Source organism: Amia ocellicauda, chromosome 6 (genome assembly GCF_036373705.1).
Source record: "Amia ocellicauda isolate fAmiCal2 chromosome 6, fAmiCal2.hap1, whole genome shotgun sequence".
In the NCBI taxonomy this organism is placed as follows: Eukaryota; Metazoa; Chordata; class Actinopteri; order Amiiformes; family Amiidae; genus Amia; species Amia ocellicauda.
Genome location: NC_089855.1, coordinates 17,181,638 through 17,208,178, shown reverse-complemented (window position 1 = coordinate 17,208,178; position 26,541 = coordinate 17,181,638). Strand labels below are relative to the sequence as shown.

Sequence of the window (26,541 nt, the reverse complement as noted above, 5' to 3'; positions counted from 1 at the left end):
CAAAGCATTTGTGAAGCCACAACACGTACAACCTTGAGGCGGATGGGCTACAACAGCAGAAGACCCCAGCGGGTACCACTCATCTCCACTACAAATAGGAAAAAGAGGCTACAATTTGCACAAGCTCACCAAAATTGGACAGTTGAAGACTGGAAAAATGTTGCCTGGTCTGATGAGTCTCGATTTCTGTTGAGACATTCAGATGGTAGAGTCAGAATTTGGCGTAAACAGAATGAGAACATGGATCCATCATGCCTTGTTACCACTGTGCAGGCTGCTGGTGGTGGTGTAATGGTGTGGGGGATGTTTTCTTGGCACACTTTAGGCCCCTTAGTGCCAATTGGGCATCGTTTAAATGCCACGGCCTACCTGAGCATTGTTTCTGACCATGTCCATCCCTTTATGACCACCATGTACCCATCCTCTGATGGCTACTTCCAGCAGGATAATGCACCATGTCACAAAGGTCGAATCATTTCAAATTGGTTTCTTGAACATGACAATGAGTTCACTGTACTAAACTGGCCCCCACAGTCACCAGATCTCAACCCAATAGAGCATCTTTGGGATGTGGTGGAACGGGAGCTTCGTGCCCTGGATGTGCATCCCACAAATCTCCATCAACTGCAAGATGCTATCCTATCAATATGGGCCAACATTTCTAAAGAATGCTTTCAGCACCTTGTTGAATCAATGCCACATAGAATTAAGGCAGTTCTGAAGGCGAAAGGGGGTCAAACACAGTATTAGTATGGTGTTCCTAATAATCCTTTAGGTGAGTGTATATGGTCTTACATCCTAGAATGTAAAAGCTGATAAGTGCAGACAAGATGTTAAGTCAAAGTTAAGAGCTAAGGGAGAGGGAGCATAGGGGAATCAAAATAAACAATACAAGTGCAAGTAATGCACAAGCAAGAGTATGACAAAACGTTGTGTAAGTGCAATCTTACAGGAGAATAAATGATTAAATTACAAGTAGAGTCTGAAAAGATGCATCAGGTGGTCAGGGACTCTGCTGTTTTGGCTTCAGTGGGAAGTGACTGTCTGTTTGTTTTTACTCAATAATGTGTATAACATTAGATAATAAGGCAATACGGCAAGTAGCATACTTGATCGACAGCATTAACTATAACATTTTAATTTACATTTAAGAAGGTATTTATCCTAACATGCTTGTGCATGGAAACCTGAAAGCATCTTGAAAGCAATTGCAAATGACAATTCACAGAAGCCAGACAACACCATATGTACTCCTGTACTGTCCTGTGACTTTTTACATAAAAAACAAATATACATGTTTAAACTCAGCCAATGTTTGATTTAATTTGTACTATTATTGGCCCGGTAAAATTATTATGGCTACATGGAACCTAACTAGGTGTGTTATGGCAGCAACAAAAAGTGCTTCATACCATGTGGGGCATGTCTTGTATAATATAAATGCACACAACCCAACACAATAAACCACAAAGCACCTCTAAACAGATTCCACTGGGATCCTGAGACTTCAAGAACAGAATTATAGGTGTGAACATTTGTGTATATGTATATGAATATGTATGTGTCTGTGTAGACAGAGATTGTATTGCTATTTTTGTGAGCAGCTTGCAATGCTATTGAAAAGACTCTTGTGTCTGAATGAGTTACATCTGACTGTAAATTAAATAGAGTACAATAGAGGGACATGGAACTGATATGTGAAACAATGTATTCCTAGATATGCTAGACACAATTTATTTACAGTATACTCTATAGACAAATCAGGTTGTATTGTTTATTGATAGTATACACAAAGACACAGATCAAATTTAAACATGTACATGGAATCATACAGATCAAGTATTTCGATCACAGGTTATATGTAGGTAGGCTAATTTACTTGATAAAAACAATCAGGCAGATCTTATATTTCATTGTTCTTGTTTGAACAGGATGTGTATGATGTCAGTGTTTTTTTATTTTAGGAATTAAAGACAAAAACCATTGGGCTGGATTCGCTAGTTATTTATGGCCTTTCTCTTTGGAAGTCAAATACAGACTTTGATCGAAGCTTCGGTCAAGTAAAAGCGGGTTTGTTTTCCAAATTGATGTAGAATAAACCCACCTTTGCTGTTATGATGTCTATTTTTGTGCACCCTTATCCTGTCTGCTCTGTGCCTCCTTTACAGTTCAGATCTCTATACCAGATCACGCATATGATTTATCAACACGGAAGGCATTTTAACAGCAGGTTCAGACTCAACATTAACTTGCTGCGTCGGATTGTGTATCTCCATATTACTCGTTAAGTGAAAACGAGCGCTATATGTCTGCATCTCGGAAGAAACGGAACTCGCATTATGTAAAATAAGCCAGCCAAACAAAAGGTTATTAGCAGGCACTCAGCAAATTGCCCCCACGCTTCATTTTTTCATTTGAATAAATATTAAATAATATAAAACAATGCAAAGGGGATATTCGTGTTTTACATAACTCAGCACACACAAACCATCGCATTTGCCTTTGTAATGTGCACAAAGCCTAGCGCGCATGCGCCACTCAGCGACTTTTTTAACATTCCAGTCGTCTTGGCCTCACGCATGCGTAACAGCGACGAGCAGGCTCTCGGCTCTAGCCTTATTTAGATATGTTAATGAGAGAATTCCCACCGACCTATCAGAAGCAGAACCCTGAATCACATGACCCCCCGAACGCCGCTGGGGAGGCGGGGCCAAGTCTCTAGCCGGGGTTAAAACCAGTGAGTGAGACAGAGAGACTTTAGTACAGGGAGAGATAGAGGCAAAGTGTCAGAGGACTATTCTGTTCGGGTTTTTTTTCCAGAAACTTGCGTAAAATTTACAGAATAATAACCAAAACGAAAAAAATATATATATATCCCTTGTAAACCAATAACCTTCCCCCAGGGTTTGAGGTTTATTTGAAATAATTAAGGATACAGGGCATCTACATCCACTCTTCTTACACTTTCCAAAGAATGTGTGAGATCCATGATTACTGAAGCAGCAGGAGGGGAGAAAAAGACTGATTTGTTTTTGGGCCGATCTACTGACACTAAGTCCATGCAGTACGTGTCATCACCAAAACAATGCCCGTTTTACTTTTCCTGATAGACACGTCCGCTTCAATGAACCAGCGCACCCATCTGGGCACTACCTATCTGGACATAGCCAAAGGCGCTGTTGAGACTTTCATGAAGGTACTGTAACGACCCTGGGAGGGACAGCGACCCCGAGCAGCTCGACCCTCCAGACAGGGGCGACCGATGTGTGCTTTTCTGGTGTAAAAGTTACTGTACATGATTCTGCCTCATCTCTTTGCATTTCTGTCTCCCAACAGCTCAGATCCCGAGATCCGGCGAGCAGGGGCGACAGGTACATGTTGGTTTCTTTCGAGGAGGCGCCCTATGGGATCAAGGTAAACGTGTTTATTTCCCATCAAATCCTCTTTTCCAGCCGCTTCTCTGTCGGCCCTTTCGCTGGTCCACTTTCAGTTATGACACTCAATTTAAGAAATCCAGACGGGAGCGTTCGTTGCCTTATTAAAACATGGCCGACATTTTGTTTCAGTGTGCAGCAATGAACTCTGGGTGATATTTATACAAACAGATAAGTGTCAAGTTGAGGGAGGGAGGGAGGGAGTGGGGGAGCTGGGGTGTAGTGTGCTTTAAAGGGAGATTTGAGAGTTTAAGCTTTTTTTGGTCTTGTTGACAAATGTTTATTTATTTGTTTAAGTTTGAGCTCAATCTCGACTCTAAAATGAACCAGCACGTTATGATGGAGTTTAATGTAATTAGAGAATAGTAGAAAAAACACTTTAGAGGGACATATGCATCAGCCCTGAAGTGGAATATATAACTGAGTATGTATTCTATATTATGTGTGTGTTTTTGTCAGGTTTTGCAAAATGTACCTTATATAACTTAACAGTGGTTCAGTTTATTTTAATGGCTTGAACAATTATGCCTGATGTTTAATGTAGGAAAAATGTGTGTGGCTGATTATATATCTATATAAATATATTGTTGATTTTAATTTTTTAGGCGGGGTGGAAAGAAAACCATGCAACGTTTATGACTGAGCTGAAGAACCTGCAAGCAGTCGGACTCACAACTGTTGGATATTCATTAAGGACCGCTTTTGATTTACTAAATCTCAATAGATTAGTTACTGGAATAGACAACTATGGACAGGTATGTTGTTCACAACAAGGGTAAACGTACAGAAATATCCCTGAAAGGCACCCCGCCCCCTCCACCCCCCCCCTCACAGTCTTACAAGCATTACACATCTCTCAGCTTTGCCAAGCAACAGCCCCCCCATCTCCCCCAGTTTTACACTTTAAGAAAACCTACTGTACTCAACACAGTAAAATATTATGCATTTCTTACTTTCACTCAGAATCCAACAGATTACTGAAACTACACTGTATTCTGATATTTACATTTTGTTGTGAGTTTTTTTAGGACCAGTGTATTTCTCCCATCAGATCCAGACCTTTCCCCCCTTCTATTATGTGTTTTAGATTTTTTTTTTTTGTAAATGCAATAATTCGCTATTGTAATTTAACACATTGCACAATTTAATCGTATGTTAACATTATTTTGTTTGGTGTATAATGGATTAGAAAATGGTAATCAAAGCCCTTTGTGACCCTCTTGGGCACTGAAAAGCAGTGCCAAAACCGAACGCGTGGTGCCCTGTGTTGACTGGGGGCCGAATGCACGCAGTGTTTGTGCCACCGCTTTTCAAAGCTCCAGAGTATGATCAAGCAGCCTGCCCCCCCGAACTACTGAGTGTGTTTTCATAGTCTATACCATAGTTGGGATGTGATCCATCTCCACCAAAAAACAGATACTCATTGCTTAAGTGAAATAGACTGTCTTATTTGGGGAATTTAACAGCAGATAAATTTGTGTTTCTGTATTTTATTTAATCTGGTGGTAAACTACTACAAAACTTTCAGGGGTTAATTTAATATCATTTTCAATTAGTGTGACAGAAGAAATGCCTGAATGGCAGCCCCCCTTTTATATATATTTATTCAAGCCCGGACTAGATGAACAACCATTTGCCTGCAGGGCTGGGATGCATTGTTTGTCTATAAAGCAATCGGTGGTGTTAGAGACGCGTACAGTTTTATCATGGTTTTAAAGCCATTTGGCAGTACCCCCTGTAATTTTTTATTATAAAAATGTTCCATGTTTTTTATATCCAGGTGTATCACTGTGGGCTTTTATTGTCCTACCAACATCTATGCATTATCACCTTACTTTGACTCAGTCCTGTTCTTAATATATATATACATATATATATATATATATATATATATATTTTTTTTTAAATATAGATGTTGAGTAATGGGACTAATTTTAGTGTGTCAGTGGGTGCATCTGCCAGAATGTATTGTGTTATTTGATATCTACACATCTTGCTTTGACTATAGCTGTCACGTTTGGCCATAGCTTTGGGTTATACTGCTTTTTTGTTGACCGTAGGCTGATCAGCAAGTTGTGTGATTAATGTAGTCCAATGTACAGTGCTGTGGAAAACACCCTACTAAAGCATTTAACAGACCTGCCTTTTGACCGTGCAGATAAGTGCTTGTCAGCTGTAAGGTCACCTCAAACCAACAGATGAATGTGTTTCATAGGATCATCTTTCTTCCTGTAAGATAAAGCCGAAGAAATCTGCTATACCTATCATAGTACTGATCTCTGAGAGTTATTATATATCCTTTGTTAATTGAATTATGATAATGAAACCGCATAGTTTTGTGCCAGGTGAAATAGGAGTCTGTGTATGTAATTGTGGCTTGTAATATCTTAGGTCTATTTTACCACCGTTTAATGTCCGGACAGTTGAGTGAACTGCTTTGATTTGATCTCCAATGCAGTCCTTTTATATATCATTAACACTGCTTCCCCACTTCGACCTGTTAAGTGGACACAAGGCTAGGTGAACAGTAATCGGTTTGCCTTTGGGGCCGTCCTGCTCTGTTCTGGTGGTTGAATTCTAATCTGCTTTAGGTCACAAGTGAGATTTGATGTTTCATCTTTGCTGATATTACAAAATGGAGCCCTTCCAGCAGTCTGAGTTGGCCCAGGCCCAGGTGAGGTTGGCAGGGGGTGTCCAGGTCTGAAATCAGATGTGCCTCCAGGGTGAGAGGAGCAGCTGTCATAGTGTCTACTGGCACATTGACTGATCCCTTAGTGCCTCTCCTCTCCCACAAGTTGGACTAAAACGGAAGAGAGAAAAATGGCTTGGTTATTATAATTTACCAACCCCCTTCTCTTAGAAACAAAAGTAACTACCCTGTGTACTGCCTGTATTCTTGTGGTCGGTTATAAAAATAGTAATAATAGTTTCCTCCCAGAGCTTAAAATTAGTTGCAGTAGTTCAAAATGATTTGTTGTGAAGTGCCCATTTCAAGCTGCTTTGCCAATACCAGTGTGACCATTTAAGGGAACCACATGACCAATGGAGTGTATTTGCTCTTCTGCTCGGTTGAAATCTTCAAATATGTTCACTGTAAACATGCCCGTTTCATTTAATGGTATACTACAAAATCTTTTAAAAACAAAATGAAAAAATGTGTTCTACAAAGCAATCATTATTAATTAGGCAGACTTAAATATTGGATTGGTACACAAGAAATGGGCAAAGCAATTGCCCCTCACTGTATGCAGTGAAGCATTAAATAAGTCTGTATTTGTGTCTGAGACCACATGTTCATCTGCATACATTTCTGCTTGCAGGCTGTGCAAGTCACATAAGTTGTTTGTGGATTCTAACTTGTGTTAAGGCAGTGTGAAACTGTTAAACAAATGTGTATTGGGGTGAGGGGGAGGGACAGCACTTGGTGATGTATTATTGACATGCTTAAAAGTGTCTTGAGCCTTCTCAGTTTTTACGAGCAAGTGCAGAAGAGACCACTTCGGAGAACTGATTTAATTGCGCTCTAATCGCATTGTCAATATCTCTCAGGGCTGAGACTGACGCTGCACAATACAGATCCCTTCCTGCATTTAAAGCAGCTTCCGAGTGCCATACTTCACATTCAGAGTGTCCAAGAGACCCTCAAACTCCTTCACAACCAGGGTCCGGCTGCAGTACACTCCACTTTGTGCTTCAAGTTTGGAGGTTGCCATGGTTACTGTGCCACACAGTCTGTGTGTGTCTGTGTGTGTCTGTGTGTGTCTGTGTGTGTCTGTGTGTGTCTGTGTGTGTCTGTGTGTGTCTGTGTGTGTCTGTGTGTGTCTGTGTGTGTCTGTGTGTGTCTGTGTGTGTCTGTTTTTAGACGACCACAAAATGCTATTCTAGTAGCAAGAAAAAGTAAGAACAAAAACCTAAAGCAGTTTACTTGGTTTGGGTATTCTTTGCACAGTAAATTTAAGAATTTGAGCTACAGGCATTTGCATTGGTTAGGTTAGATCTATTGAACATTTGCATTTCAGTATGTCCTTGTTTTAAACGTGTGGAATAAAGAGCAAGGGACCATTAATAGATATGCTTAATGAGCCTTTTAACTGACAACATTTTTATTTTAGTGAGAAGTCCTGAAGGTTTGGGAGTTGTTGGTGCGGATAATAATTAATGACGCCTTACTGCAGTCTCATTCGACAATGTTTTTCTCTCTCCGATCACAATTTCTGACTGGGCTTCCCTACAACCATCTTCTCCTACTTGTTTTTGAGTGCATGTATGTATTCCTTTTTCTAGAAGACCACAAATACCCCCTGAAGTTAAAGCTTTATAGTATATATTAAGAAAACAATGCGTTAAGGACCTGGTTGTTTCAAGAGCCATAATTTTGTTCTTTATCCAAATCTATACTAATTAAGAAGTAAACTATTAAAAGCGTAGACCCCTCTGACCTTTACTTGTGTGTGTCTGTGTGCTGTGAGGGTTGGGTGGGGTTGCAGTGTTGCCAGCGGTCTGAGTGCTCTCACTGCTACAGGAACCTGCTTCCCTTCCCCTGTGGACTATCTCTGTGAGGTGTGAAGTGTGGTGTGCTCTCCCTGGTTCCCTTGTGCCTCATTACCCTAATCAGGCTGTGTTCTGCGCTGGGCAGGGAAGCTGTCTGCTGCTATGACTAACAGTACAGCTACAAATGGCTGCTCTTTGCCTTCTTTCATTTGAGCGTATTGGGATATTGCAGGAGTGGTGCAGGACCATGTCAAAGGTTGTCAAAGGAGCCTGTTTATTCTCTGAGATTCGGTTAATAAAGTTTGTACAAGGACCTTACAAGCAGCATCTCTTGTTCATCAACCTAAAGAATAAAGGTTTACTAATAACTCCCCAACATCCTGCTTATTAAAACCTCCGTACAATATCCCTATTCCAAGTAACATTAATGATGCGTTCTAAATTAAGTGCATTGCGGCATTAGCTTTTAAAAACGTTATTATTACCATTTTGCCTTTTTAGATATCAATGCCAACTGTGTACGATGAATGCTGATACACATTTGAATCAACCTCTGTTTTTATTTGCACTTATAACTGATATATGACCTTATTTCGTCCTTTCTTTATAGGGTAGGAATCCATTTTTCCTGGAGCCTTCAGTAATAGTTACGATCACTGATGGGAACAAGCTGACCAGCACCACTGGAGTTCAGGAGGAGGTCAGACTAAAGAAATTAGTATTGCAGCTTTTACTCTGTATTAGTTACTTTTAGTTTGCCAAGATATGTATTTAATATGGCAGTGTTTATAGTTATAGGTAGTGAATGTTCTGCCAAAATAAACCGCATTGTTCTCTCATCCAGTCAGTGGTGGGTGAGATGTTGCTTTAGCATTCCTTTTAAGTTTTAGCAAAGAACTGGAGAGAACAGATTATAGCGTTTTGCCTGGTTATATGAGTTAGTTTAAACCCTTTAAACATGTGGCTGTTTTAGGACATTGTGTATTGTTCCAGAACAGGTTCATAACTGGCTCTGAATTCAAATTCACATCATGTGCACCAAGTTGATCTCATTACTGTTTTTTGTTTAGTTTTTTTGATGTTTATACAAATAGAAGATTTTATAACACATTTCTCATGAAGCCGATCATAGTCTTCAATAGAATGCAACAAAACCATACCTTATAGCAGGGGCGTCAGACTCCAGTCCTGGGGGGCCACAGTCTGCTGGGTTTTGTTCCAACACGAAATTCCAATTACTTAATGTCATGATTTACTCAGGTGGGCTAATCTAAGACTTTCATATTTTATTTTGTAGTCAATATCCTGCAATGTGTTGATGACTCAAAACACTGAACCCGCAGAACATTCTAGTATCTGGACAGAAGTGTTACATTCATCCAGTTAATTGTTTAATTACACCAATTAAGGAGCCAAGAGCTGGGCTGTAACAAAACCCAGCATAAACTTGTGGCCCCCCAGGACTGGAGTCTGACACCCCTGCCTTAAAGCATGTTACACATGAAGTGGGGAATTAAATGATTTTTATCCAATTATGGCAAAACAGATCCAGAAAAATCAAATCTTATGAACAATGACAGTGTTGAAGCTTTATGCGTAGGACCTTCATCTTCATCATGCTGTGTGGCTCTTTCAGCTCCATCTCCCCCTCAACACTCCTCTGCCGGGCAGCGAGCTGACAAAGGAGCCGTTCCGTTGGGACCAGCGTCTGTTTGCCCTGGTTCTCCGCATCCCTGGACACGTGGCAGTGGAGCCCGAGCCTGTGGCTGGTGTCCCACAGGATGAGTCGGCCATCACCCCCATGTGTGAAGTGACCGGAGGTGAGGTGCCTGGAGTGTCAGTGGTGTAGAAGGAGGATCCTTGGCTTGGTTCAGTGGCTTTAATACCTTTCCAATACAAAACCGGGGGAGCTCAGTGTGTTCATTTAGTCTTTTGGCTCTGCAGGCCTGTGCTGATTTCGAAGGCCCAGATGGGTCAGCTGTTTTTCACGTAGTTGCCCAGTGACTGTTGTCTGTGTTACCAGGCACTTCCATGTACAATAGTTGTGAGAATTTAGGGGCAGATGAGATGTTAGGGACAATGACGCCGACTACAGTTAGATGAAAATAGTGCTGATGGGAGACAAGATAAAATTGCTGTGGCTAGAGACAAGCGATGTGTTTGTTAATGTAATGCTTATGGCAAAGTAAAGACAATAGAACTGAGGGAAGTCAAGCATGGGGCCTGTCAGTTTACAGCTGCTGAAAGGCTAGGGACAATGGCATGGGCCACAGTCGAGCACGGTGATATAGTGCTGATGAAAAGTGGCAGACAATGGCCCTTGGCAGCAGTCAGACAGCACTGGACCTCCCTCTGACAGCTTTGAAAGCACACCTCTTTTCAAACTGATGCAACCACAGGAAACCCCCTCTCTATCATGAAGTACTGCCCAACCCAAAGAAATGAGGATACAGTATAACTGGATAAAATTGTCCAGAGCAGCTTTAATATGATGTTGATGTATTTGAATGCATATGCGTAGGTGTGTGTATTGATCATCATTTTTCTCTCTTAGGTCGTTCTTATAGCGTTTGTTCCCAGAGAATGTTAAACCAGTGCCTGGAGTCGTTGGTGCAAAAAATTCATAGTGGGGTGGTGATTAACTTTGAGAAGACCGGGCCGGATCCTCCCCCTGTAGAAGGTAACTGGAGGAAGCCAAGACTGTGATATCAACCTTTTGAGGGTCCTTCTGAGAAAGTTCATGCAGTCATTTCACAGTGAAGGCGAAGTGCTTCACTTTTTTCTCCCCCTTCTGTTCCCAGATGGGCCCCCTGAAGCTCTGAAGCCTGGGCCCCAGCCATGGCATTCCTGTCACAAGCTCATCTACGTCAGACCCAATCCCAAGACTGGCGTCCCCATCGGTCACTGGCCAATCCCAGAGGCATTCTGGCCCGATCAGAACTCCCCCACTTTGGTGAGTCAGTTTTAGACTCGGTATCAAGCAGTATGAATAAGCTATGGATAACTGTTTTGCACAAGTGGGATGCATAATAAAATTATCCCAGTTACTCCTGTATGTGTCCTCTGCTTTTGCTGATCACAGTGTGTTGACAGGGAATGCAGCTTGCTTGATTTGTATTTTTATCCACATTTTATTGAGCAGTAGAGCACTGCCTCTGGCTACAATTTGATCAATGTGATGCACTGAGAGGCACAGAGGTAGAACCGTAATGTGACTGAGTCTCCCTCTCCCTCCAGCCCCCCCGCACTGCCCACCCTCAGGTGCGCTTTTCCTGTGTGGACTCTGAGCCCATGGTCATCGACAAGCTTCCCTTCGATAAGTATGAGCTGGAGCCGTCTCCGCTCACGCAGTACATCCTTGAGAGGAAGTCCCCACACATCTGCTGGCAGGTAGGCAGCCTCTCGTGTTAAAAGACATGCTTCATTACGGAGCTATATGCGCATCTCTCTCCTTCTTAATAACACTGACACTTCCTGCGGGTCTCATGCCACAGTAATTGCTGTCAGTGGTAGTTCAACAGGGAGGTGATTTTGAGTTGCAAAGCCAGGCTAACTGTTGATTTTTGTTTCTTCCCAAAGGTGTTTGTGTGCAATAGTGCCAAGTACAGTGACCTGGGTCAGCCATTCGGCTACCTGAAAGCCAGTACAGCCCTGAGCTGTGTGAATCTATTTGTCATGCCTTACAACTTCCCTGTGCTGCTACCTCTGCTAGGTGAGTGGGACCTGAACCGTTTATAATTGAATGAGTTTTAGACCAGTGGGCTGGGGACCCCTGGGGATCCCCAGAAAAACCTGGATAATTCTCACTTATGATTGTTTGTTTTTATATAATAATCCCAGACAGCAGCCTATCCATGCTGGTTTAAAAAGGTGTTTTGGACTTTTATATTTCAGCATAGTTTCTTTTAGAATCGAGAGTCTGTAGCATCGATTTAGAATTCAAACAAAATTTCCTTTGGAGCAAATATATTTCTCTAAATAACCACAGGAAAAGGCCATCTGTACTTTGTACACTGTGTGCAATGTGTTTTCAGAGATGCCAAAGCTCAACACCCACAAATGTTTAAATGCAAGGGAAAGCAACAGACCATTTACAAAATTAATCTGAGGGATAGGTTTGTATAAACTGCTCTCCATTTGCCCTGTAAGATTGTTAAGAATAAATATGAATCATCTCCTGACAGAAATAATACTTAGGCAGAGCAACCCAGTGACTACTGTTTCAGTTTCAGTGTGATAGGGTGCATATTTAACCATTAATTGTGTTGTTTCAGATGACTTATTCAAAGTGCACAAGCTGAAGCCAATTTTAAAATGGCAGCAGTCATTTGAAAACTACCTGAAGACCATGCCTCCCTACTATATTGGGGTAAGGGGGGGTGATTCCCAACCTCCAACACTAAACAGATATGTGCGTGTGCGTGTGCGCTTTTAGCCAAGGGTCTGTTTTTTACCCTTATTTATTTTATGTTGACTTGAATGCACAGTGAGATAATACTGCTATTGTAAGGATACAATTCTGAGGAGAGGCCAGACTCCATAGACTGGCACTACAATTAATATCTCTGCTCTGGCCCGCAGCCTCTGAAGAAAGCCCTGCGGATGATGGGGGCGCCTAACCTGATCGCTGATAACATGGAATATGGCCTGAGTTACAGTGTTGTTTCTTACCTCAAAAAGCTGAGTCAGCAGGTAAAGAGATTCTACCTTTTGTATTTCACTTTTTTTTAAATTGAATAAACATGTAATTGTGTATAATTTAAATCTTTAAATTGTACTCCAGAACACTGCATTCTGTCATAGTGCGTTTCTTCGCCCTGTATTTTTGTGTTAGATAGATCATTGCAGTTGGACATCAGTTCTTTACATTGAACAGATGTGATCAAGACTCGGAAAAGGCCCCTCTATTGAGCAGATCACAGATTTTATTTTCAAGGTGGCCTCCATAAGACGGTGACTGTTTTGCACCTAGTCTGCATCATTTTGACCCTGCAGTGCTCCTTTATTGCACTGGATGGTGTGCTAAAACAGTATTGATCGTCGTATTAAGAGATTCCCCTGCCTGGATGGGTTTGGTCCCCTGTGCTGCTCTTGCCTCTGTCGTGCGTTGTTTTTCTTGTCTGACTGTCTGTCTGCCCACAGACTAAGCTGGAGTCGGAGCGGGTTATCTTGTCAGTGGGTAAGAAGGCACCGCAGGACTGTGGGGTGAAGGTGAGGAGCCGCGGCAACACCCTGTCCCTGGCTCAGCGTCGGGACTTCACTCAGATCCTGCAGGGCATCACCGGAGAGGCCCCTCTGTGCCCCCTGGAGCTCAACCCCAAGCAGTTCACTGGCTTCCACATCAGCGTACTCAATAAGGTGAGGTTAAAACCAGTTTTTGTATCCTTAGGTACAATTTTAGACCAAACGTTTGGGCTGGATATGTCAGAAGGAGCCAACATTTATTGGAAAAAACAAATTGAATTGGCTGGCAGCTTATTTCACTGTGGAGCCAGCTTAAGCTCAGTACTCATGTAGGCTTAGGACTCCTCAAATTACTTTTTTTTATATATAGATTTTTTTTCTTCATTAGCCATGGCTGTGTATTTCTTCAATGGAGACATGGTTATATATATAATTCAAATTCAGATATTGACATGGGTATTTTAAAGTTACATACTATGTTTTCCTTGACCTTGTCTGACATGATTAGCAACTGCAGGCTTATGTGTAAATGTGTTCAAAACAGAAAACACCGCACTTGTACAGTGTTATTAAATGCAATATCTTCTATCTCTTGTCCCCGTGTCAATATATTTTGTCATTCCTTATAGGATTTCAAGCCCCAGAGTTTTCGCAACCCGTACGACATACCCAGACGACACCTGCTAGACCAGCTGACCCGGATGAGGAGAAACCTGCTGAAAGCGGCCCGCTGCTGGCTCAGAGGACAGGACGAAGGTAATTTTGAAAGGTTTTTGGCGTCGGTTTCGGCTGCTTTGCTTAATTCAGTGGGACGGCTGTGACTTGATACAGTAATGATGGCTAAGTAAAGGAAGGGTATTCAAGAATTGAATCCAGTGACGATGGGCCACATACCTGTTTGGCGCCCTCTAGTAGTCTTACTTTGTGCTGTATTTCTTGACTGTTTCAACGAACGCTTATAATTTAGCCAATATTTATTCACATATATAGATTTATTCATATATCATGATGCATATAAATGCTTGCAGTGTATGTATGTATGTATGTATGTATGTATGTATGTATGTATATTGTTGAGGAGCATGTAGAGTTTCCATCCCTGTGACTTTACACACTGTAAACCTTTGCTATTGTGATCTGTAATAGATGTTCCTGACAATTCCTTCCCAGGGGCGGGTGGCAGACACTGACCGGTACACTTTTCTCCTCAGATCAGCTGCACAGCATTCCCATTGCCCAGATGGGAAACTACCAGGACTTCCTGAAACACTCTCCCTCGCCCCTGCGCGAGGCAGACCCCGATCAGCCCAAACGCCTGCACACGTTCGGTAACCCCTTCAAACTGGACAAAAAGGTATTGCCTCCTCACCCCCCCCCCACCACTGCACACATCACCCGCAGCTGTTTACTTCTGCCATAGCCGCCCTCACTATTTTGGTTTGTTGTGAATATTTCTGTCTGCTGTCCCCTGTACAGGGCATGATGATCGACGAAGCAGACGAGTTTGTCACCGGCCCTCAGAACCGGACCAAGCGCCCGGGGGACCCCAGCCTTCAGGGCGCGCCCAAGAGGAGGAGGTGCATGTCCCCACTGCTGCGGCCCGGCCGTCTCCCAGCTCCCTCTGTTGTCAGCAACAACGTGGGGGCAAAGGCTCCCCCTTCTCCACCCAGCCCTGCGCCACCGCTGCCGCTGCCGCCGCCGCCGCCGCCGCCAATCAGCCTCGCCAAAGCAATGCCGGTCATCCTCAAAGGTAAAGCTCAGTCATTTCACTGGTTATTCCACTGTCAGCCAGGCTCAAACAGCACAGGGTTGTGTGGCCATGCTTGGCTGCATCTGTGATTTAAATAAACCTTCAGACTGAACCCAATTCCTTTCCTTTTTTGTTTGCAAAAAACAATCTTTCTTATCAGTGGAGGTGTCTGAACGATTTAATTAGTGATCTGAAATTTGAAGTAGTGGTTGGTAGTCTTTTTTTCCTCTGGGTAATTCCTCGGTTCTGTGGCATTTTTTTGTTTATTTGAAAAAGGCACTGTTACAGTTCTTAGCCCTGAGTGCTAGGTTTTTGATCAATAACCAGAACCTCTGTCTTAATAACAATATATGGGATTTGAAATAACAATATATGGGATCTGAAAGGGCTGCAGACCAGATCTAGTATAGACCATAATTCTGGACACACTCATTGTCTGTAAGGATTTTTTGTAAATTTCAGGCATCGCAACACTTTCACTTTTCCTCTTTTCCCCTTCAGCTCCCGAAACAAACCATAGGGTACTTACAGATAATGATGTTTTTGGGAACCACATGGGTAACCAGTACATCCCTGAGAGGGCCCCTGTTCCTGATGCCGGCCTGAACTCGGACGGGTCCCCATTCCAGAGCAAAGCTGCCCCTGTGAACCATGTGGGTGACGTGGAGGACGGCCACTCCAGCCCCAGCGAGCTCTCGGAGGGCAGTGAGGAGGGGGAGCCCAGCACTGAGGACACCATGAGCAGCTCCTCACCGAGCCAGCTGAAGAGGCTGAGGCAGAGTCAGAGCCAAGAGCTCAATACCCAGCTCCGAGTGCTCATCACCAGGGAGATCAGGAAGCCAGGCAGGCGTATGTACATAGATGATGGATTCATCCTTTTACGTTCTCGATCTGTGACCATTGCACTGGTTTAATAGGTTCACTGTGAAAGTGTCTTGTCATTCCTGATGAATTTAATTTTTTTTTAAAGATTAGCCCTAAATGTCTCCATCCTCCCACCAATGGGAATTGTATTTTCATATAATATTTCTTTAACCCATTTCCTTTCTTTTCCAAGGTTATGAACGAATCTTTTATTTCCTGAAGCAAGTCCAAGGGAGTTTTAATACAAGGCTAATATTCCTGCAGAATGTTATCAAAGAAGCATCAAGGTATGTATTGTGCATTTTACATAATTTTTCACCCACCAGATATGTTTAGCCTCGGTGTAGACCTGTAGACCTCCAAGGGGAGCCATGATACCTCAATTCTTCATACTGTTGTGAAGATCTGCTGGTTAAAGATGTGACTCTTGTTGTTGCAGGTTTAAGAAGCGGGTGTTGATTGAACAGCTAGAGGGTTTTTTGGAAGAGATCCATATGCGGTCCAACCAGATGAATCACATGGATGGCTTTTCAAATTCTGCTTGAAATAATATGTGGTGTGTGAAACTCGGAATGGGAGTTCTGGAATTCAGTGGCTGCCCCAAACCAGTTTGACAGACGTACACGACACGTGGTACATGAGGCTGATCTGCACTGGCTGGGGAAGGGGTGGAAGAGAGAGAAAAAGGCTCCATGGACTGTCTTCTGCCTTTTCCTTATGATAGACTGGTTTATTACCCAAGGAAAACAAGGTGACCATAAAGCACTGCTGAACCCATAGGCCAGGTTCTTGGCCTTGCTGAGCACTCTGTTTTATACTCGGTGCAGGGGGCTAATACTGTATGCCTTCATTGCCTTGTCATCGGCAATGCAGATAAAATCTATAATTTCAAACTCAAGCTGTTTGGAAAGAATTTCAGATTTGTGCTCCTGGTCCATGTCCTTTCTTGACTTCAACCCCCCCTTTTTTTTTTTCCTTCATACGTATCATCTGAACAGAATTTTGTTTTTTAAATAGTTGGCTATTCTCTGAACACTTACAGTGAACCTTTTTATATTTATTTTAACTTTCATTGAGTTCTGTTCTGCTGTGGTTGATGCCCACAGTTTGTGTCACTAAAGCCCTCCCCTCCAGTTTAGAGAGGGTGTTCGAAGACCGATTAGTTGCAGTGTCACATGTACCCGAGTCCTGCAGCCAGAGGAGCACTGTTACACAGGAGAGGCTGAAGACCCAGGAGGTATCTGTAGGTGACTGTCCTTCAGGTTTTACCTACATTGCCAAATATTTGAAAACCCCCTGGACCCCACTCCCTTTTCCCCCAGTTGTGGGGGCTAGTCATTGCCACCTTGTTGTACTTTGTAATTTATGGAGAACATGAAAATGTAAAAAAACAAACAAAAAAAAAAAAAAACTAAACCAAGTATTTTGACTATAATGTACAAATGTAAATAACTAAATTTTGAAACCTATTTAAAGAAAACAACAAACAAGCCTTTTGTAATTATTTCCATTAATAAAGTTTCTATTTTACACTGTGGATGACTTGTAAATAAAAATGGAAGACTGGGAAATTATGTGACCGATTGGATTTTGAAATGACATTACCTAGCATGTGGGATGGGTCACTGTATAGGGTGTGTGTGTGGTGAAGATATAATTGGATCTAGAAAGTAGGCTTAAATCTTCAGTTCAATCACAATGACATATTGAAAGCAGGCTAACTGTCATTGTAGGATCTCGGGAAAAGTTGGCAATTAGGCAATTAAGTGGTTTATATTATTAAAACATGTTGCTTGGTCTTTATTTATCACCGATTTAGATTATTATTATTATTATTATTATTATTATTTTTTTTTTTAAATTTAATTCCTAGGTGGAACACATAATTATAATTCTGTACATTCCTTTTTTTATTAACCCATATGCAAGAGGAGCATTTGGTCCGATAGGCCATTACAGGATAATGTAATCCCCCAGGGAGAGTCGGCAGCACGGCCAGCATGCTCGGTACACTGTGCGAGTTCCCAACTTTTGTGCAGTAGGGCTGTTATTAAAACTAGTGATGCAATTTCTGTTTAATACTTTTTTTTTTTTTTGGAGCCAACAAAGATAAGTACTCTGACTAATAACAAAGAACTCAGGACACCGTGAATGAAAAAAGATGTATGCAAATTGTATTTACAAAATTTACAAAATGTTGTCCCTCTTGCTGTACAGACTCTTGTATCCTCCAGAACGTCCCCAATAAATATCGGCATAGAGCACGCTATGCCAGCCAAGGAGCTGGACAGGGTGCTGGGCTCAGGCTGCCAACTGCAGGGGGTTCAGGACTCTGCCCGTGAACAGTATGGTTCCTGCATAGAAAGGGCACAAACAACCCTTGTCAAGGTTTAGTTGTATTACACTTGTATTACAATACCTAAGATGCATCTTGTTATTATTTGTATTATTGATAATGTTTCTATATCAATGTTAATTTATCAAGTTAAGGATTCAATGTAAGTGCATCCTGTTAAGTCAAGGTTTTATTTTTACAACAGTATTTTCCCATTTGGTATGGAGATTGCAGAGATGGCAACAGTACTACATAAAGCATTGGGGTGAGTGCTCTTGATCGGTAGCAGGTTTAACACCATGAGGACTTGAATTCAGTGCCCCTGATATTAATATAAAAATCTTTCTCTCCTGAATATTCTATGTGTTCCAACTAACTTCATAAATGGTGGTGGTTCTTGTTCTTAATCATTTAACTGTACAGTTTTTGTAGCGTGCCGTATATATAGATTTGCCTTGTATGTTATAGGCAGCTGCATACCTGTGCTTGCTTGTCGTATGAAGAAGAAGAAGGGCCTGTCTGCTTTGAACACGGGGGCTCTGGATCTCTTCAGTAGTACCATGGCTGCAACCAAGACCCAACAGAGACTTGTTAGCCACAGGGAAAGGGATAACTTGTTCACACACAGCTCAGAGGAGGACAGGAATCTTGGTCAGCTAAGTTGTTATTCAGTAACTGCTATGGGGTTAACTGGAATGGTCTGGGAAACTGATTGTAGACTGGAGGAGTGTGGCAATGCACATACCACAGCTACAGCAATACTGTGGTTTGATGAAGTATGACCAACTGTAAATGCCACGGTTTTAGATACGATTTGTAAGTAACAGATGTAGAAGACTCATTTAGAAAGTCTGGCTTCTAATGATATCTTCTGTGTTTTGCTCAGTGCAGTTCTAGGAATTTTCTGTGTCTTTAACATTCTAACTGTTTGGACAAGACCATTCCAGGTGTTGATAAGTTGCTACACGAATTAAGTGACTTTAAGCAAAATATCTCACACTTGAGTATTGCACAAAACCACCTTGCAGTTTTCAACTCCCCTGCAGCATGCAGACTTCAAGATGTCAGATGACCATCTACCAGAATGCCAATCCACTTCACTTCTTTTCCACTATCACTTCACACCCTAAACTGTAAAGCGCAATACATTTCATGCACCATAGCACATAAGCATCACACTCTCATCTAAAATAGGAGAACTTGCAGAGACGCACCTGTGGCTGCACCTGCTTTGGTTCCTTCTTCAGTCACTTCAATTTTTGCTTCATGAATGGCTTCGGAAACATACAGGCTTTCTTTTTCTGCAAGATGGAGAACGCATTATCAGAAATGGGCTGAGCTGCTCGTTGTGTGCTAAACGCTGAGTGATCACACTGCTGTCTTAATTATACCTGAAATCCCTCCAAAATCAGCTGCCATTGGATCAAATATGTCAGAAACGCCAAGCAGAGGTAAGATCGTCTTCAGGTTGAATTTATTCTGGATTTTAAATCTGTACAAAACAAAATTATATTATTACATATGTATCATTTTCATGCAGTTCCTAGAACAAGTTGTATGAATGTCAGTTAAAACTGTACTTGGTTGCATGCAAATCTGTCATATATCCAGATTTTGAGTTCTGAACTTTGATGTGATGTCCGAGCTGAGCTCTCACCTGGGCAGGAAGATGTCCATCTTGGTGTTCCTGAGGCTGGTTGCCCACAACGTGATGGCACGGGCACTGATGTACCTCTCGATCAGGGAGAGGGAGGTTTTCCTCTCGGTGGGCAGGACCACAAACAGGCTGACTGCGTTCCCCAGGTAAGAGAGCTCCACCACACTGTACCTGTGCTCCAGTGGAGTCTGGAACTGACCTGCAGGCCACACACCGCAAGATAACATGTGACAATGATTCTTGCCTGATACAGAACAAGTCCAGATGATGTTAAAATACTTCTATAACAAAAACACAAAACCCTGTAATCATTGTATTCCTCTGCAGACAACCTTTCCCAACCATCAGTGTAATTTGAATTGGTCTTTTCAAGAACTGCTTTCACAATACAATATAATTACAAATCACTGTCCTTTTCTATAAGCTATTTATGATTTTGCAATCTTGTTCTTTGCAGTGCAATTCACAATTACTTAGACTAAAAATGCACAAAAAATAGGTCAGGAGAAATGACAATTGATCTGTGCCCTGCATATGGTCCAAAGTGGACTCAAATCACAGGCTGTGCAAATTCTAAAAGCAACCTAGGTCTGAAAAATCAAATCCTAAGCTCACTGTTGCCAAACAAAATCAGTGTGAAGGTTTGAGCCTTTCTCTCCGCATCTCTCTGCGGGGTGGTCCTACTGATAATTGCTATGCCCGGTGCTACAGAGGTTGTCTTATAACTATGTGTGGGCTACACTGTCAGCTTGATGTTTGTCTTGTTCGCCAAGACTCCTATGCCTACCCCTCCCTTCAGCACATATCTAGTTGTTAGCTCATCATTCTAGATTGTATTGCATTATGTATTGATTATATTACTACACTTTGAAAGGTTTTGAAATGTTTCTAGTGTAAACTGTGTCGCCCTGCTGAGATGAATGTCTTACCGAAGTTGACTTCAGCCGCCTGGTACATCATGGGCACTTTCACCGTGGAGCCATCTGCAGTGGTGAAGGGGAGGCTCTGCGTCTCGGTGAACAGGAACTGTTTCCTCCAGGTACCCCTGAAGGCCATGGTACTGACCAGAGCCATCTGCCGAGCACCCCACCCACTCAGGTCACATAACAGCAGGTCACGGATTTCCCCTGCAGATGGACACACACAAACGGCAGACCATCAGGACAGGAAACGCGACTCCCCTGGCCCTCAAGAGATGTTCAAAACTCAGGTGTGTTTTCCCACTATTGTCAAAAGATTACTCTGCTTCCTGGTTTTAAACTGGAATTATGTTGATAGAGGTCGGAACTCTGTAGAACCTTATTAAGCTGACAAATGTATTGTACTGAATGGGGCTTTATTATTGTGAGTGATTGTACTCATGAATGACAATCATAGCATGGTTTTACTTTGTTAAAGCCAACACCTCTCTCCAATGTAGGAAGTGTGAAATTATGCCAATAATAGATTCTCCCTAAATGTATTACAAAGAAAAGTACAGAGAAAAGAACACAACCTGATGTAAAATCAATCCTTAATCCAAATGTCTTCTGTCTGGGGTGGGAAATGATTGGAGGCCCCAGGGGGTGGGGGGCAGGGATGCTAACCTGCACTGTGGGTGCTGACCCAGTGGTTGATCTGGGCACGGGTCTGGTTGGGTTGGTTGAAGTTGGCCTGCTGCACGGTGCTGTTGGCCCAAGCGGCAGCATGCTGAGCGAAGGCTGGAGATAACTGGAGTCCACTCTGCACAAACAGCGCACTGGCCAGCTGGAGCCGGGCATGGTGGTTGGAGTTGGCTGCATCTCTCTGCATCCTGAGCAGAAAGTCTTGCACCTTGAGATCTAGGACAGTGACAAAAGGGAGATCCTTTATCATGCAAAAGCAGCATCAAACCTTCTTAGTACCAGCCACAATATAAAGCACTAGGTCATGCACATCAATCATGACATTGCAAGAAATTCAGGATTAATTAAAAAAATTATACATTAATATATATGAAGGGAGGTTTCCTTTAGATGCAAGAAAGCAAGAAACAAAAGTTGCCACAGGTGTTTTAATGTGCAATTGGTGCATGGCCCAAAGGTTTGATTTCAATTGGGCCTTAGCCCAGTATAGCAAATTTCAAAAAGGAAAAATATCCAGACTTTATCTACACAAACCACCCATTCACAGTAAGTGTTTTTTTTTTTTTTTTTTTTTTTTTTTTCCCCCTCCAGTGTAGTGTTACCTTGACCCTTTGACCACAGAGTAACTCAGCATTACCCATAACATAATGAGATTACATTAAAAGGGCATTAAGACTCCAGACACCGTAGAGCACCCAGTGTATGAAATCCGGCGCTGACATCCAACACCAATCCATTGTTTTGTTCCAATCATATCTTTAATTAAAAACCCAGCAAAGTCGTTAACATATGAGATGAAAGAATACTGAATGAGGATCTCTGGGGTGAGAGCAGGCAGGATACAAGCAGCATATTCCTCACACACTCCTGCCTGTGTCTCTGTATGCACAACACTGGCAAACAATTCCGCAAAATATGTGCCAGTTCAGTGTTCTGATATAATAACTAATAATTATAAATAATTGACCTCATAATTTCAATTAACTTAATTGAGTGACCTCCCCTACTGGAGTCAAATAAGTCAAGGAAAAAGCTCAATAACAGTTCAAAGTGGAAATGGAAATGTAGGGGAGGCCACCAAAGGATAAAAACAAACTGGTCACTGTGAATGATTAAATAAACTTTGCAACTTCTTGTTTGAAATAGGCAAAGTCATTACAAAAAACTGATACAGTAATGACTGCCTTTGGGTACAAAGAGTCCAGCATCATCAAAGCTTACCATTTACATTGTATCTCAAGGCATTTTCCAGCTGGGCGAAGGTATTTCCTTTGGCTCCAAACTGTAACAATCCCAAAGACACAGAGACGCTGGCTGGTGACACTATGAGGTTGGAGTTGTTATCAGTTTCTGCTAAGTTTTGGTAGAAGCTGACAGCAAACTCGGCGTGAAGCTCCTCCAAGGTGTCCTGAAGATTACATTGTCCCTTCTTGACCAGCCAGAGGCAAAGGATGAGCGAGGTGAACATCACCCTACACATGACTGACAGCAAACTCAGTCCTGGTCGATCTGTCACTGAGCAGCGGCCCTGGGGACAAGAGTCAGGACACCAAGGGTAATTCCAGTCGCAGCTCAGAAGGGACATTTTACAGTCAGAGTACGAACACAATTATTTCTGACAGATGTTTATTTATGATAAGTGGGAACATGTTTTAATAGAATTTTTTTTTTCCACATTCGTTTTTTGCGTGATGGAACTAAAAACACATGTTTTCTGGTGTGTATGTCCTGCAAATGTGCATGTATAAACCAACAACAAAATAATCCCGCTGTAAGTCAGTGTGTGAGTGCTTGCTGTCTCCCCGTGTATGCGGCGCATTACAGTGGACTGAGACGCAAACCCATGGCACCGCTCTGCCTGTGCCACGCACGCCGGGGCCACTCGGTGCTGCTCCGGGCGAATTGAATTCCAGCGCCGCCGCCTGCAGTTCGCGCTCCGGCCAGCAGGGGCGCGGAGAACACATTTGAGTTCGATTAAACGCATATATCTTTTACATCCGATTCTTGGTTTTTGCTCTTTCCCCCATTTTTCAATTTCAATTTTGTTTTCCTCCTTCAAGCTCTTATGAGAAAAACTTTTTTCCCATAATAATAATGATGAAGATTAAGCTAATATCAATAAACATAAAACTACAGAAAAATAAGGTCTAATTAATTATTACTTTCCAATTAAGTGCTTTGTTGTTAATTAGTAATTTTAAAAAGTAGGTAGTCGTAGCTGTACCATGTCCGTTTCCGAAGAATGCATATATATATATATATATATATATATATATATATATATATGTGTGTGTGTGTGTTAATTTTATATATCACAGTTACTATTCTACTTTATATGCAGCACAGATAAAACTGATCATTTAGTGCAAGACATACACCTCTTAAAAAAAAAAGTGAAATAGCGTTTAAACACTTTTCATAAGGACTTAAAACTTTACTTTTATTTAAATGTCTGAAAATATGTATATGTAATCTTCTGCATCTAAGATAAGGCTTCCACACCAGTTGGTTTAAAAGCACGTTTTAAGGGAAGAGCAGTATAATAAAGTTGTACAATATCCAATATCCAAGTGACTCACCGGTATCAATCCTGTTGTGCGCGGTGGTGCTCCCACTGTCTGCTCCTGTCCCTGCACGGCGAGCTGTGTGTGCCTGTGTGTCACTCCTGTGTAGGTGATTGAGTTGTGTGAAGTCATAAGACTGTGTTTAAAGGGGACGGTCAGTGTTTGCAGTCTCTGTCGGCGATGTCCGTACCACTCCGGCACAGTTCCTGCAGGCAGGGGCTATATAGAGCCAGGCGGAGAGGCATGTCACTGACCAGCAAATCCAGCACCGGGGTGGACAACCCACACACACACACACACACACACACACATGGCCAGCGCAGGCATCCAGCCGTGCTCACTCACACTGCACACCAGGAGCTCTGTGGGCTGGATCTGCCAAATTCAAAGCCACAGATGTCCTAAACTCTTAGCCCATATGAAAATGCAATTAATGAATGTGACCTGCAGTATTTATTCCTTTAATACGTGTATATTGTATGCACACAAATGGAATAAACACATTTAAACGATATCTCATATCCATATTTATATATAATTGTTTAAAACCAGTATTTATGAAAATACAACAAGATGACACAATACTACACCTAGTGTTTCTTATTCTTGTGACGCGTTATTGTGAAGCACGTTTGATGCTCTCGTATTTGCAGGACGTCCTTCAACTGTGAGATATGCATTTATTTATTTTTTACTTTTTTTTTTTTACTTTGAACTCTTTTTAAACTTGTTTTTCAAAATGCATTACTTTTTAAGATTCGGTCATTTTCTTTGATGCTGCTGTATTGCAATAGATTCGATACCCGGACAACACAGTGCTTACAAATGATCAAGAAAACTGTACGACACAGCTGTTACATACAAATCTATTGACCCATATTGATGCATGACAGGCTTGTGCAATTGAATGAAGTGGATTATCTGTACCTTTGTCTACACCATCAACTGTTCCTGAGCAGTTGCACATTGCACCATAACTTTGCCTTTGAGTGATTTTTGACTTTTTCACGCAAGGACATTATATTTTGAATCAGAAGTAAGGCTGATGGACTGTGATGTGCGGTCAGTGGACACTCCTCAGTCCTGTCCGCGGTGCTCCTTTGTCCACAGCAAGGGGTCGGTTTAGCAGTTATTTTTGGACTCATTTCTTGCTGGCACACTTCATACCCTTGATTTTGTAGGCTACTGTTGTTGACCTTTGGTATTTGTGGTTGACACAATTATATAAGCGATGTCCACGTTGCATGCAGGAGAGAAGCCCATTTATAGATGTGTGTAGTTCTATTTATTCGTGACATTCTCAATTAAAATTCTTGACGTGTTTCTTTCACATCCTGTTTTTTTTTCTTTTTTTTTTTCTTGAACATGCTGTTTTCCGGAGAGGAAATAGTTTCCTAATTCCAGTCACTTCATCTCGTTAAAAAGGCGCTGGATATGAAAGCACTCTTTTATCCAGACAGCAACTCAAACTATTGTTGTTGTTCACTTAGCATACAATTGCATCTAGTCAAGTCCTTAGAGTCCAAATTCCTCGGCGAAACTCTGGTAAAGTATGTGCGACCAATTAACGCACCAGGGGACGGAAAATAAACCCAATTAGACAATACAGCCAAATAGCTGACTCCAGCCAATCAGATTACTGCAAAGTATGGCATGGGAAATAATGATTAGTTTCTTAAAACACACACACACACACTAATAAAAATGCATATAATAGCGCCGACTAAGTTTGCGACTTCTCATAACACATCATTGGTTTAGAACCGTGGGTTCCCAATGTCTGGTGATGGAGGGCCAATTCCCGGAGGTTGCATGGGACCGGGGGGCCACAGTAGAAATTTAACCACCGATGAAAACAAAATGTCCAAAATCATAGCTTTTTATTTCCTATACTTTTCTGTTAGGGAACATTTATGAACTTGAATTGTTTTATTAATTTTCCCCCAAATTACATGTGCAATCTGTAACAGAAAATGTTCAGAAAGTGTAAAAATATAGTAAAGGTTCAGAAAAGGGGTGGTTGAAGGTTGGCTTTTGGGGGGCCGCACCAAGCATCCTCAAGGGCAGCATTTGGCCCCCGGGCCACACTTTGGGAACCCCTGCTTTAGAGTCAGCCTTATACTATAGTCCAATTCTCTAGAGCAATCAGCATATTTTATAGCATCATAATATTAATAATTATATCTGTTTGACAGTTGAAAAGCCTGTCATGTTTTATAAGATGAAGTCAGTACTTTAAAACCATAATGCTCGCATAGCCTTACTGAAAGACAATTGGATACATCACTGCTACAAGTTTCATAACTGTTTATGTTGAACACGGTGTTTAAATAAACAGAAAATATTAATTAATATATATATAAAAAAACATTATTAATCTTTCTTCATCCTTTTTTGTAGACTTTAAACTGGGCCCTTTGATACAAGGTAAGAACAAATATCTGTTTTCTCACTCATGAGCTCCACTGTAGGTCCAATGCTTCATTCAGAACATTTGTATTGTACTGTATTTGTTTCCCAACCATTTCAAGCCTAAGACAGACTTCACATAAATCTTTGAGCAATACACCAACGACTTCTGGGAAATGGGAAAAGCTTACCCAGCTGAACTTAAAATATTGATACAGTGATGTTAGGAATTGCTTTCTGGTTACAGAA

General features: G+C 41.8%; 2 protein-coding genes across 2 annotated transcripts; one reads left to right on the top strand and one right to left on the bottom strand.

Annotated features, from left to right (window-relative positions):
* The first annotated feature begins 2,761 nt into the window (after positions 1–2,761).
* Positions 2,762–17,260, top strand: ints6 (integrator complex subunit 6). The gene is made up of 18 exons (XM_066706386.1): positions 2,762–3,196; positions 3,337–3,414; positions 4,040–4,189; positions 8,536–8,625; positions 9,562–9,745; positions 10,480–10,605; positions 10,727–10,878; positions 11,163–11,315; positions 11,505–11,637; positions 12,200–12,294; positions 12,507–12,617; positions 13,068–13,283; positions 13,739–13,865; positions 14,321–14,463; positions 14,586–14,859; positions 15,361–15,708; positions 15,917–16,010; positions 16,163–17,260. The coding sequence occupies exons 1-18, from the start codon at positions 3,086–3,088 to the stop codon at positions 16,266–16,268; spliced, it is 2,691 nt and encodes an 896-aa protein (XP_066562483.1). The 5' UTR covers positions 2,762–3,085; the 3' UTR covers positions 16,269–17,260.
* Positions 17,261–17,875: 615 nt separating this feature from the next.
* On the bottom strand, positions 17,876–24,116 carry serpine3 (serpin peptidase inhibitor, clade E (nexin, plasminogen activator inhibitor type 1), member 3). Its single transcript, XM_066707566.1, has 9 exons — positions 23,899–24,116; positions 22,541–22,847; positions 21,302–21,535; positions 20,645–20,842; positions 19,716–19,914; positions 19,450–19,550; positions 19,273–19,359; positions 18,539–18,622; positions 17,876–18,077 (listed from the first exon to the last, which is right to left on the bottom strand). The coding sequence occupies exons 1-9, from the start codon at positions 24,013–24,015 to the stop codon at positions 18,025–18,027; spliced, it is 1,380 nt and encodes a 459-aa protein (XP_066563663.1). The 5' UTR covers positions 24,016–24,116; the 3' UTR covers positions 17,876–18,024.
* Between the last annotated feature and the right edge of the window lie 2,425 nt (positions 24,117–26,541).